Raw genomic sequence first — 12,953 nt, 5'->3', positions numbered from 1 at the left:
TTTTTTTCTTTTTGGCGGTACGCGGGCCTCTCACTGTTGTGGCCTCTCCCGTTGCGGAGCACAGGCTCTGGACGCGCAGGCTCAGCGGCCATGGCTCACGGGCCCAGCCGCTCCGCGGCATGTGGGATCTTCCCGGACCGGGGCACGAACCCGCGTCCCCTGCATCGGCAGGCGGACTCTCAACCACTGCGCCACCAGGGAAGCCCATATACTGCTTTTTAAAATAACTTTTTATTAAAAATAATAAAAGGCATGAAATAGGAGCTGTTATTTATGTTGTAATGGTCAACACTGGGTTCGGGTTGCTATTTTAATGGCATTTATTCTGTACAATGTATCTATGTGGTCTGACATTCATTTCTCTTCCTCATTCCTGTTATTTAGAATTTCTTAAAGACAATGCCATTTCTTTAACTATTCAGTGAACATCCAGAAGCAAACGTACAGTGCAGGAAGATAATCTTTATTACATTTTAACTAGAAACAGAACAGACAGCAAGTTCACGAGGTATTTTTGATTATTATTCTTTTAAAATCAGGCTTCAATAACAATAATCAAAAGCAAGCCTTAACCGCACAGATGTATTTTGGTCACTATTATAATCTTCAAGGCACAAAAGCCAGCAGCGTAAACTAACATAAAGGTAATGACTGATAAATTTTAACGTGCCCAAAATGTAGATCACTGCATTAAACTCCATCCTTGTATTTTCTTCATCTTCTTCTTACACACTGAACAATTATTGTTACTCAGCAAAATATCAAACATGCACATAGTATTCCTAGAAGAATACTATCTTAATATTGTCAACATTAAGCTTTTCTTTCCCCCCAGAATTCAATGAATCATGGTTCCACTCCCTATATATATTAGTGTTAGTGGTAATATGCAAAATTGACTTTGTTTTCAAGGTTAAATAGCAAATTGACTTCGCATTTGGTGGCCAGCTGTGTACTCTAATTTTTCATCTTTTATTTTCTTAATAAATTTAACTATATTTCATAAGCCCTGAGATATTCAATAACCTGCTAATGATTGTATACGTTTTATACTTTACCCCACTCAATTTGAACCTCACATAATAAGTATTTAAAGTTATTTACAGATGATTGTAACTAAAGCAATGACAAAATTTACTACTTGTATATTATACTGCTAATAAGGCCTTTAACTAAGAGTTGCATATTTTATGCATTTTTTTGCTTGTTAGGAGCAATTCTTAAAATTACATCTATAATTCTGTCAGCAATAAGTGCTTTTCATTTGCTTACTTCTACCTGGATAACCAGATTCACTTTTTTCCTCTCTTGTAAAACAACTCTTTTTTTTTTCTTCCCAAACATAAATGTCAGTTGTCCAACTGAATAGGTACCAAAAGAAACTTAGAATTTGAACAGCATATTGATAACTATAATTAGCAGAGAAATAGCTCATAACAGACATTCAGTAAATGTTTGTAACACATGGAATGAATGAAGTGTAAGGCAGCTGTTAGAGTCATATACTTTTCATCATACACTGTAACTAATTTTGTTTACCTTACCTGATTTAATTCACCTTCAAATGTAAATAAGAATTTGAAATTTAAAAAGCTGATTTAAGGGAATTCCCCGGCGGTCCAGTGGTTAGGACGCTGCACGTTCACTGCCAAGGGTGCGAGTTTAATCCCTGGTCAGGGAACTAAGAACCCACAAGCTGCGTGGCACGGCCAAAAAGAAAAAGAATGGAATTACTTTCCACTAAATCATATGTACAACTAAGAAGGAGAAATAAAAAACTAAGAAGTGTTAACTAATTATTATCATTTTCTCCACATTTATCCTTGCAGTATTTTTGTTCATATATTTATCCCTGTTAACTTTTCTAGCTGAAAGAGAATTTAATTATCTGAATGGTTTTCCCCATCTTCTTAGGTACATATTATTAGTGAAAAGCCAGTGTAAATATAAGATTGTATTTTCATGTCATGCCATATTTCTGTATTTGTTTTTTGCTAATGTTGAGGTTTTCCTATTCAAATGATGCTGTAGGAATATGAGATAATCTGCCAACTTCCTATGAGATTGCTTGCTTGCACTATTCAGTTTTTGTTGATAGTTTTGAAGCATATTGCACACTTGTCATCTAGCACACGAATAAGTAACTGTTACTCTTTTTAGAAAGGATACAGTGACAAATTCTTGTTAATGGTTTTGGCCGAACATTTTTAGCCTGTTACAGGACAATAGCAATGGCAAAGACATTGACAATACAGTTCATGGTTCGGTTTTCCCATCTTACAGTACAGGTTCCTGAAAATACACAACAAAAGGACTTTGAAATACCAGCAAAACATCAGAATTACCAGGAAAAAAAAAAAATATATATATATACATTTTTCATAGGTTTTAATATCACATTTCCTGCAATCTGTTCAATCTTCATATTTCCTATTTGTCTGACGGCATACTTGTCACTAGGTACAAAGCAATTCTGTTGATAAAGTCTTGTGGGAATTTAATTAGAGATAAATAAGGATTCGATAACAAGTACACTATTTGACTTTGCTAGAAGTTGGATTTTGTTTGAATCAGCTTAAAGTCTCTTACCATCAGATGTGGTGTCCCAAAAACATGAGCTGGCTGTGTGAAAGCCATATGCACTCCTCTGGACCACCGCACAGGTCACTAAAAATAAAGTTGCACAGTAAGAACACTTACAAACGAAGGAAAACGTACCTGAGTGTTTGAGTTCGGAGTTCTAAAAGCTATAAAAAATAACAGAAAACAAAGCATTCAGCGAATGGATTGAAAAAAATAAGTCTCATCTTGATTATTTACCAGCACGATTCTGACCCCACTGGGTCCAGTCTGTTTGCTGCCCAGTGCCATAACCAATGGTGACGGGCACTGCAGGAAAAATCTGGGTGAAATTATGTGCCTTGTCCCATGGGCATAATTCAGACACAAAAAGAAAGAAAATATTCCACTTTACAAGTATTGTGTGGTACTTCACAGTCCTACACGTAAGGAGGCATGGCACTGATGAAAGGAAGACAGTAGGGCTGAGGGAATCTCACTGACGATAACCGATGCAAATGTAAAGGATGATGCTACCAAGACAAGTAGATGGTTGGCAGGAGCTCACACTGCTTTTGAGTTGTGAAAGATCTCCATCTGTTAGGTATTATCACAGATTATTTTTGTGATGAATAAGTCAGAAGTCCTTCACCCCCTATTAGTATCCAACTTGAGTGTCTCTCATTCATTTACATTCTGTAAATTCAGAGAAAAACCACAGGAACAAAGGTGAGTAAACTAGTGAAGAAGGACACCGATACTTACCAATATACTTATAAGCTTTTCCCAGCTTAACCAGATGTGCTAAGGATTGTTCCACTATGCTTGCGGTCCATTGGTTGATGTTGTTATGATTATAATCTTCACCTCCCAAGACCCCATCTATACACTAAAAGGGCAGAGGACAATTAAACAAAGTATACACATATCACATCAAAAAATTTATTCAAAACATAAAATACACTTATAACCTAATAAAACATCTTACAAGATATGCATCTGTTAAGTATTTATTATGCATCATCTCTAACTGTTGTAGAATTTTCAAAGCATTTCCGCATGCGTCATCTCACTCTGTGAGATATTACAGGCCATATAAAGATAAATGTGACATGGCCTCTACTGTAAAGAACTTAACGGTCTAGCAGAGAAGCTACTAAAAGAACTCTATAATACAAGGAAGACTAATCAAGGGTGGTAAGTCATTATGGGGGGGTGGAGATTTTAAAAGGGTGATATCAATTGGTTAAAGAATGGCTTTGAAACAGCTGGGATTTGAACTAGGTTTCAGATGCTAGAAACAAAGGATGAGACCAACTTAAAGATATATTTCTCATGTACAATAATTATATCCTATTTCATATTATGTAACGGCTTAGCTATCAAACAACAAGCACACCTGCCACTAAAAGTAAATCATCAACAAACGCTAGTTTTTAGGCACTCTAAAAAGAGAAAGTTAATTTTCCACGGTGTTTACGTGCATCCACTTCTGATACTTGATTAAGAGTACCGGTTTAGTATCACAGTCTTAGGTTTTAAGGTCACCTCAGCCACCCCTGTGTGACCTTCTACAAGTGACTTAATCTCTTGAAACCCCTTATTTTCCTAATCTTTAAAGTAGGGATAACAGCCTCATCAAGTTGTTGTGAGGATGGGGTGAGATAAGGAAAGCCGTGTGCTCAAACACAGTGACTGCCACAGAGTAAACACATAAGTAATGACAGATATTATTACATCATTATAATTATTGCTGCTGTTATCTTATTTTTTCCAGCTTTATTGAGATATAATTGACATACAACATTGTGTCAGTTTAAGGTGTACAATGTGATGATTTGACACGTTATATTGTGAAATGATTGCCACAATAAGGTTAGTTAACACATTCACTTCCTCACATGCTTACCTTTTGTTTGTGTGTGTGTGTGTGTATTGAGAACATTTAAAATCTACTTTCAGCAACCTTCAAGTGTACAATACAGTACTGTTAACTGTAATTATCATGGTGTATATTAGATCCTCAGAACTTATTCATCTTATAACTAGAAGTTTGTACCCTTTGACCGACATTTTCCCCACCCCATGGCAACCACCATCCTACTCTGTTTCTATGAGTTTGGATTTTTTTAGATTCCACATATTGGTCTGATCATACAGTATTTGTCTTTCTCTGACTTATTTTGCTGCTATTATTTTTTTATTCAAGTGATAGGACCTGGAGAATAAAGCACTCATTCAATTCATTTATAGAATCCAGCTTAGTAAGACAGACACACACGTGCACGTTGCAGCTTTCCTTTACTACAACTGGACTAGAGTAGAGGCACTAATTAATATGGAATCTTAAGCTGAATAGTATAAACTCTTCACTAATCATAAAACGCAAGAAGAGAAATTAAATTTAGAGGGGTTGAAGAAAGTAACAACGTACCTCAAATTACTCTCCTAGAATGTAACATGAAGACTTAGGAGGGTCAGTGGCCCAAGGATCACGGGGACAGAGATTAATCCTGACTTTACCATACCCAAGCTGACGGCCTTTGGGAAACCTCTTCCTCTCCCTAGACTGCTGTACCTTAATGGGAAACTACCAGCCCTTGTTTACTTTCAGGTTATCTAATAGGGCTGCTTCAAGTTCTGCTCCAAACAACAGAAATATCAGGGGCATGTGGATGCCACTGTAAATAGCCCTGCTAATTACTATTAATTAACATTTAGCCTTCTTCATTACCACTTAACCAGGAGGCCCACTAGATAATGAGGTCCTTAACCTGCTCTGTATTCCCAGGGCCAAACTCAGAACTCGGGCAGGGAGCAGGCACTCAATACATGTTTGTTGTTGAAGTAATACTGGCTTTGATATACTCTCTGGGCATCCTGAATCAAATATACTTTAGATTAAGCTCCAAGTTAATTCCATTTGTAACTCACTTTTTATATGAAAATTTGTGGGCAAATTCTGTTACTGACAATAAATAAAACATGTATATCACCAGTAAGTGAGTGGCTCTAAGACTTCAGCAGGAAAAATATATTAGCATAGGGACTCAGAGGAAGGACTCTAAGAAAATAAGGAGATCAGCAAAAGATAAGAAAAACAGAAATGCCTGCTGAAACTGTATAATCATCGGGGAAGTGCTGAAATGTTTTCAAATAGTGCTCTCTCTCTCCCCCCCCCATCACCTTTCAAATACCTCAATGGCAAAGACAGTTGGCTCATGGGAAGAGAGGGGGAGGGAAGAGGATACACAGGTACCTGAAAGCCAGCTGTGGCAAACCTGAGATGTCTTTCGAGTCTCATATTTTATATGAAAATTTCAAATGAAGCTTGCTTTTGACTCCATAATGTATCAGTTTGTTTTCATTTGAAAATGGTGTTAAATTATTTATATTACTTAACTCCCTCTTGCAAGTATGGAAGTAAAATTGATGCTCTAAAATGCACCCAGTGGGGACTTCCCTGATGGTCCAGCGGTTGAGAATCCATCTTGCAATGCAGGCGACACCGGTTCGATCCCTGGTGGGGGAACTAAGATCCGACATGCCGCGGGGCGACTAAGCCCGCGCGCCACAATGAAAGATCCCACGTGCCGCAACTAAGACCCGACACAGCCTAAATAAATAAATAATTTTTTTTTAATAAAAAAAAATGTACCCAGCGGCTTCTAGAACCTCCTAGCCACCACTCAATATGGGTATCTCATTTTAAGAAGCATGGTTCTTTTAACTGAACAAACCATCAAAGTAACCCATGCACATGGGTTTAAAAATCCAACAGAACAGAAGAGCTTACAATGAAAAATAAGAATCCCCTCCCCACCCTTTCCCATCCCCAGCCCCCTTCCACAGAAGAAACACTTTTAGGGTACAACTGTTTTTTTATCTCTTAAGGGTCACTCACATGTCTAAATAATGTTTATATAACTATTTCTTGATTTATGAATTCTAGACAACATCCCTAGAGCTCCTGCTATGACAGATGAAAATTTAGTTCCCTAGGACCACCTGCCACCTCCTGCCCCCCCTCCCCACATCCCTCAATATAATGAATTTGCTATTTTTACTTCAATATATTTACATTATTAGAAGCAAGTTTCTTTTCTACTCTGGATGTTTCCTTCCACGCAGAGGATTTTTTCCTTATCATCCCTGGCCTCTCGTCCCACCTGTTATTATTCCTCCCCATGGAGGTGGAGTGAGCTACTGGTTGGTACCTTTCTCATCTGGGAGGGCCAATCTCCCAAATGCCTTGGACTTCGCTATTTGGTTTCTCCTTCCCTCTTCACCCAGAGCAACGAAAGGCACCAGCCTGGTTGAGTGTTTCTCTCTGCTGACTCTAACTTTCCCTTGGATGCCTCTTCCAAGGTCTGAACTGAACAGGTAGGGAGTTAGCAAAACAAGCTCCAATCTCCAACTCAGTTTTTATCAATAATAAAGGTGATATTTGGTTCTCTTTCTACTAACTCTTTGGTCTTTTCATATGGTTCATAATGTGGGTAAAGAAGAAGGTACTATTTAAAAGATTCCTCTAATACCCCAGCATCCTTTGCTTCATGTTCCATCCACCAAGGACAGTCTCTCTTGACTTTCCACTTTGAAGCTGTTATCACTCCTGCCCTCCCATGACCTCCATCCCTTCTTCCACCCCCCGCCATTGCCCTCATTTGTGCTTTTGCATTGTCAAGGTATCGAAAACATTTGCATTTTGTTATAATAATGATATATTCCTGGCTACAAAGCTCTAATACATGATTTTGAACTATTAAAATATGGCGGGATTTTCAGGTGCCTATCCAGCTCTCTCAGACCTCACGTTGATCCTAGTTTTACGAGGCCAGCCCTGGGTGAGTTCCGGGTGAGTTCGTGCCCTAAGCATTCAGGCAGGTAAGGCATCGTCTCAGGACTGAGATGGTGCTCAGTGCCCAGAGGGCCAGCCAATCCAGCCAAACCTAAAGGTAGTTGGGGCCTGCTGCTAGGACGCGGGCCGCAACAGCCATGCCCACAATACAAGCCTACCTTCCAGGCCAGCTTATTTTTTTCTAGGATTTGGCACAGTTAAAAATGACTCAGGACTATTAAAAGTGTTCATAAATACCTTACCCACAGTTCGTCTGTATGTGATACCACTAGAATAATTAAAGTTCCTCTGCCAACACTGAGTCCCAAAGGGAACTTCTTGTCTATTTGCCTAACACGAGGACCACATATCATATTTCAAATATTTTTCTGAAGAATTTGATTTACCGTCATATCAGTGTCTAAAAGATATTAAGTGATTGCTTTTCCAATCTGTGTGTGTGTGTGCGCGGCTGTGCCATGAGGCATGCAGGATCTTTGTTCCCCGACCAGGGATCGAACCTGTGCCCCCTGCATTGGGAGTGCAGAGTCTTAACAACTGGAAGTCCCTATTTTTCCAGTTATATTGGGCAAAAAAAAAGCATACAATAACCAAAGCAGATATTTCTAGGGTCTTTTATTTACTTGATATATATATATATATATACACACACACACACACATATATATATATATACATACATATATATGTATGTATATACTATAATTATATGTTTATTATACTATACATATAATTTACCTATATACTTTTAGGGCATTAACATTTAAAATAATATTTGGCCCCATTGGAATAAAAGTTTTTTATTCAAAAGACAGAGAATCAGTTTAGAAAACAGCAAGCCAGTTTTCTAGATCAATATTTATCCCTTTCAGGGTAAGCCCCAAGATGCCTGACAGCATCCAACACAACAAACATAGAAGCACCCCTATAAAGAATTAGTGAATAAATATGAAAAATCTTGCTTTAATACGAAGGTTTCTAACTTTGTGCCATAAGTCAAAACACAGCTTTTTAAAATTTCAACCAATGCATCAATCTTCAAGATGAACAAGATATGTAACTCACCTCTTTAACGATATTGTGGGCTTCATCAGCATTGAAGCCGACCTAAAGATGGAAAACAAAAGATAAAGTTGTTTTCAATACAGACTTCCTTTTCCTGGTAGCTATGATGCTACACAGAATAACCTAGGCTGGCCTAGACAGGTTTTAGTGACAGGAGACCACAGTGAAAAGGGGCATTAAGTCTACTGAGGCTACTAATCCCACCTTGATCATCTTTAAAATCGCAAAATGCTTTCCCCACCTACCTCCATGGAGATCTTGATTAGTTCTGAAGCAGAGCCTGGGCAACTATGTTTTTGTAAAAAGTGCTTTACTCATATAACACTACTATATATAAAACAGATAATCAACAAGGACCTACTGTATAGCACAGGGAATTCTACTCAATACTCTGTAATAATCTATATGGGACAAGAATCTGAAAAAGAATAGATATGTGTATATGTATAACTGAATCACTTTGCTGTACACCTGAAACTAACACAACACTGTAAATCAACTATACTCCAATATAAAATAAAAAAATTTTAAATAGATATGGACAGCACAGAAAAAAAAAGTGCTTTACTGGTGATTCTGATGAACACCAGAGATTGAGGATTATTGGATTGTAAAGCTCAGGAAATAGGAGGTGGGTATAAGGATGTGTTATCAGTACACAGGAAATAGTTGCAGCTAAGTGAAAATGAGGGGGAGTGAGAAAAGAATGCTGAATAGATAAGTTTCAAGTTTGTTTTTAATTTATGCTTGGCAAAAATGTGGCTTTTCTGAGTTAAAGGTTATGAAAATACTTGATCATTCCAAATTAATGTCACTTTATAACATATAAATAATATGTTAGACCTATAATCTATATAGACCTATAATATAACAGGTCTGGCAACTTAGTCTTTCCTGTGGAGTGGCTTGATACAATCTTGAGTTAAAAGCAACCATGAATGACAAGGAAATGTCCTAGAGTCAAGAACTAGGCTACGTGATAAGATTGCAATCTAAACCAAAGCACTTCAGGTAGTACATGATTTGTTTCCATAGAGACGTTTTTAGGTGCTGTATGACATCAGCATGTTTGTAAATCCCACTATACAACAAAACAGTTCAAAAACCAAGTAAATTCTGAAAATAAGTACCATCTTGAGTACAGATTTAAAATATTTTCAACTCATTTAATTACACCAGATAATTCCCCAACAACAAAGGAATAAAAATACCCTAAATAATCAGAAATATCATGAAAACAGGTGTCACAACTGCCCCTATTAAAATGGTCATTTTACCTTCAAATAAGGTCCTTATCTATTTTCAAAAGTGGTCTACAAATTAAATGGGATGTCCATTCCACTTCAATTTGGAAGGTCACCCGATAATCAGGTTGTACTGGGTGGCCATGGTAACGCATGTAATTTTCTTTTTAAATATAGGTATTTAGGGGGTACTGCAGTACAGAACCTCTTAGGAGTCAGCAGACTAGTGCTTCTTGAGGGTGAAATTGCTTGTGCTTCAATTTCTAAAATGAGAATACTTTACCACTAACCTTGAGGTGTGTATGCCACCTGCAGCATAGAAGTAATGAATTTAAATGTGGTCTTAGCTTCTGCAGAAGCCCACATCCTAGAGATGAATGGTTCAGAAGCCCCTTTCAGGGGTCTAATGATACACCATTTTATGCTGCACCTCCACCACGTGCCTGCCTACTTTTATTTCACCGCACCATTCACCTGTGGCTACCACTGGACAGAAGATGTCTTTGTTTATACTGCCCTGTCACGGGTTATTCTGGGATCCAACAGGCCTCATCCTCATCGTGGTTAAAGTGAAGCCAGAGTTGTAGTTGTGTAGTCAGAGGTCTGGGTTCAAATGGAGCATCTGTCATTCCTGGCAGTTCTAACTTTGGGCAAGTCACTTAGCCGCCATGAAAGTCAGAGTCCCCCATCAGTAACAGGAAGATGACAGATGACATCACGGGATTCTGGTGAGGTTTCGGGAAGCCTGAGTCAGTAAGCAAGGGCTCCTTAATCCATAAGGCGCCTCCTTCCAAACCACCCAGACGAGAGTGCCCGGGAGCGGGACCGGCTCTGCCACCAGGGCCTCGCTTGGCGGGGATGCGGCACCTGCTTTGGGACACCAAGGGGCGGAGGAAGCAGCCAGGAAGACCGGTTCCCGAGGCCCGCCCTGCAGACTGGCGGCTCCCTCCACCCCATCCCTACCCCACGCACCCCGAGTCAGGCCTTCCACCCCTCGGCCCCGACCTCACTGCCAGCCCCCTGTGCTCCCAGCAGCCCCTGCCACCCCGACTCTCAGCCCACCCTCAGGCCCTCGGGGTGGGGAGCCGAGGATGGGCGGGGCGGATCCCGGGCCCCGAGGAGAGGACCCGGGCTCGGAGGACGCCGCACCCCAACTCTCGGGGCCGCCGGGTGCCGGGAGACCACCCGGCCAAGACTAAGCGCCAAGGCGGACGGGGGTCGCTCGCGGGCGGTGAAGGGGCGGTACCTCGTCGCACGGGCGATGGTACTCCTCCATGGTGGCGCCAGCTCTCCTAGGGGGCTGAGGGATGGGCAGGTCTAGCTACGCGGCCGCGTACTGGCCCCGGGGAGGCCCCGCCCCCCGGTTATGGCCCGGGGCGTTCCCCACGCAGGCCCCGCCTTTGCGTCACAGCGTTACCACCTTCCTGCCCTTCCTGCCCTTCCCACCCCTCCACCCCCCCACCCCCGCTCCGACTCCCATCCCACCCTCCCGCAGGATTCCTGCGACTGGAAGTGACTCTCTGTTACCTCCAACCTTTCTGGAAACGAGGGTTGGGTGTTAAAAAGCTGGGATTTGTGCCGGTGTGGGTCAGATGGAGTGACCTAGCGTCAGTCCGTCTAAACTCTGCAGTATTTATGAGTGCCCACTGCCATGGTTATATGCACATATTCGTGCATCATAATCCAGCAAATAAGTGTAGTGAACGCAATGGTGAACAAGCTGCTTTGATTTGTCTTCTTACTAGCTATGTCACTTGGAAAAATTAACCTCCCACAGCCTCAGTTTTCTCGTATGAAAACAAAATTACACCTATTTCATGGCTGGTTGTGAGGATCTAACGAGATGCTGTATGTACTCCAACTCCTGAAGCGGATGCTCTTACACCCCTCCTCCTCCATGACTATGTAAAAGAAACCAAAAAACAAAAGAACTTTAATTTGTAGGAGAGAAGGTACAAATATACTAAATCAAATTATAAATATTAGCAGAACAATGGTTACCTTTATTTAAAAATTACGAAGTTTCAGATAATCCTAAGGATTTTCTCATTTAAACCCGTGAGAACCCAGCAGGTTTGGTTCTGTTACCATCATCCCATCTTTCAAGATGAAACTGAGGTACAGAGAGTTTATTTGCCAAAGGTCATATATCCAGTAAGTAGTAGAAGAAGGATTTAAACTTAAGGAGGCTGATAGCAGCTAGCAGCACCCAAGTTCTCAATCACTGTATTAGTTTCCTATTGCTGCTGTAACAAATTATCATAAATTTAGTGGCTTAAAGCAGCACAAATTTATTGTTTTACAGTACTAGAGGTCAGAAATCTAAAGTGAGTCTGCAGGAGTACGTTCCCTTTGGAGGCTCGAGAAGAGAATCCATTTCCTTGCCTTTTCCAACTTCTAGAAGAGGCCTACCTTTCAACGGCACAAGTGTCGTTTGGGGACCATGCTTTAAAACCACCATAGCTGGGCTTCCCTGGTGGCGCAGTGGTTGAGAGTCCGCCTGCTGATGCAGGGGACACGGGTTGGTGCCCCAGTCCGGGAAGATCCCACATGCCGGTGGAGCGGCTGGGCCCGTGAGCCATGGCTGCTGAGCCTGCGCGTCCGGAGCCTGTGCTCTACAACGGGAGAGGCCACAACAGTGAGAGGCCCGCGTAACGCAAAAAAAAAAAAAAAAAAACCACCATAGCTTTATTAGTTAGTATCCTGGTTGCAAGTAACAGAAGATTCAAGTACGATGAGCTGAAATACTAAGGACATTTGTTTTCTGGCATAGCCAGAAATACAGAGGTAGAGATGTTCCACGTTGGTTCAGTTGCTCAACAACTTTTTGGCGTCTCTGTGCTTTCCGTCTTTCCATTCTACTATCCTCAGCATATCAGCAATATTTAGTCATGGCCACACGTGGCTGCAGCAGTTCTGGTATCACAAGGAATGAAGGTATCACATCCAATGAAGAAAATGGACATTGACTTGGGTTGATCAATTTATTTTAGGAAGGCAAATCTTTACTTGAAATCCTGTGGAGTCTTCTCCTGAGGTCCCTCCCATTTGCCAACATTCAGTCATGTGATTCCTCCCTTGGCAAAACCTATGGGAAAACACATGTTTGGTATTTTCACCTTCAATGGTGAAAAGTGAGTGCTACTGGAAAGGAAAAAGAGATGTGACATAATTGTTGGTAGGAAAGTCCTTACCAACTATTTTCATGCTGTGGTCCATATATA

At 40.6% G+C, this 12,953-nt stretch overlaps 1 protein-coding gene across 1 annotated transcript; it reads right to left on the bottom strand.

Annotated features, from left to right (window-relative positions):
* Positions 1 to 442: 442 nt before the first annotated feature.
* DYNLT3 (dynein light chain Tctex-type 3) lies at positions 443 to 11,113 on the bottom strand. Its single transcript, XM_067724695.1, has 5 exons — positions 10,976 to 11,113; positions 8,486 to 8,527; positions 3,325 to 3,448; positions 2,590 to 2,667; positions 443 to 2,292 (listed from the first exon to the last, which is right to left on the bottom strand). Exons 1-5 carry the CDS (start codon positions 11,003 to 11,005, stop codon positions 2,216 to 2,218), a joined length of 351 nt encoding a protein of 116 aa, XP_067580796.1. The 5' UTR covers positions 11,006 to 11,113; the 3' UTR covers positions 443 to 2,215.
* Positions 11,114 to 12,953: the final 1,840 nt, after the last annotated feature.

Source organism: Pseudorca crassidens, chromosome X (genome assembly GCF_039906515.1).
Source record: "Pseudorca crassidens isolate mPseCra1 chromosome X, mPseCra1.hap1, whole genome shotgun sequence".
Taxonomy (NCBI): Eukaryota; Metazoa; Chordata; class Mammalia; order Artiodactyla; family Delphinidae; genus Pseudorca; species Pseudorca crassidens.
This window is presented reverse-complemented; position numbering and strand designations above follow the sequence as displayed.

Coding starts and splice junctions, on each gene's coding strand:
- DYNLT3 (XM_067724695.1), bottom strand. CDS start 11,005: ATGGAGGAGTACCATCGCCCGTGCGACGAG. Junction 8,528..10,975: donor ACCATCGCCCGTGCGACGAG/GTACCGCCCCTT, acceptor TTCCATCTTTAG/GTCGGCTTCAATGCTGATGA. Junction 3,449..8,485: donor CCCACAATATCGTTAAAGAG/GTGAGTTACATA, acceptor CTGCCCTTTTAG/TGTATAGATGGGGTCTTGGG.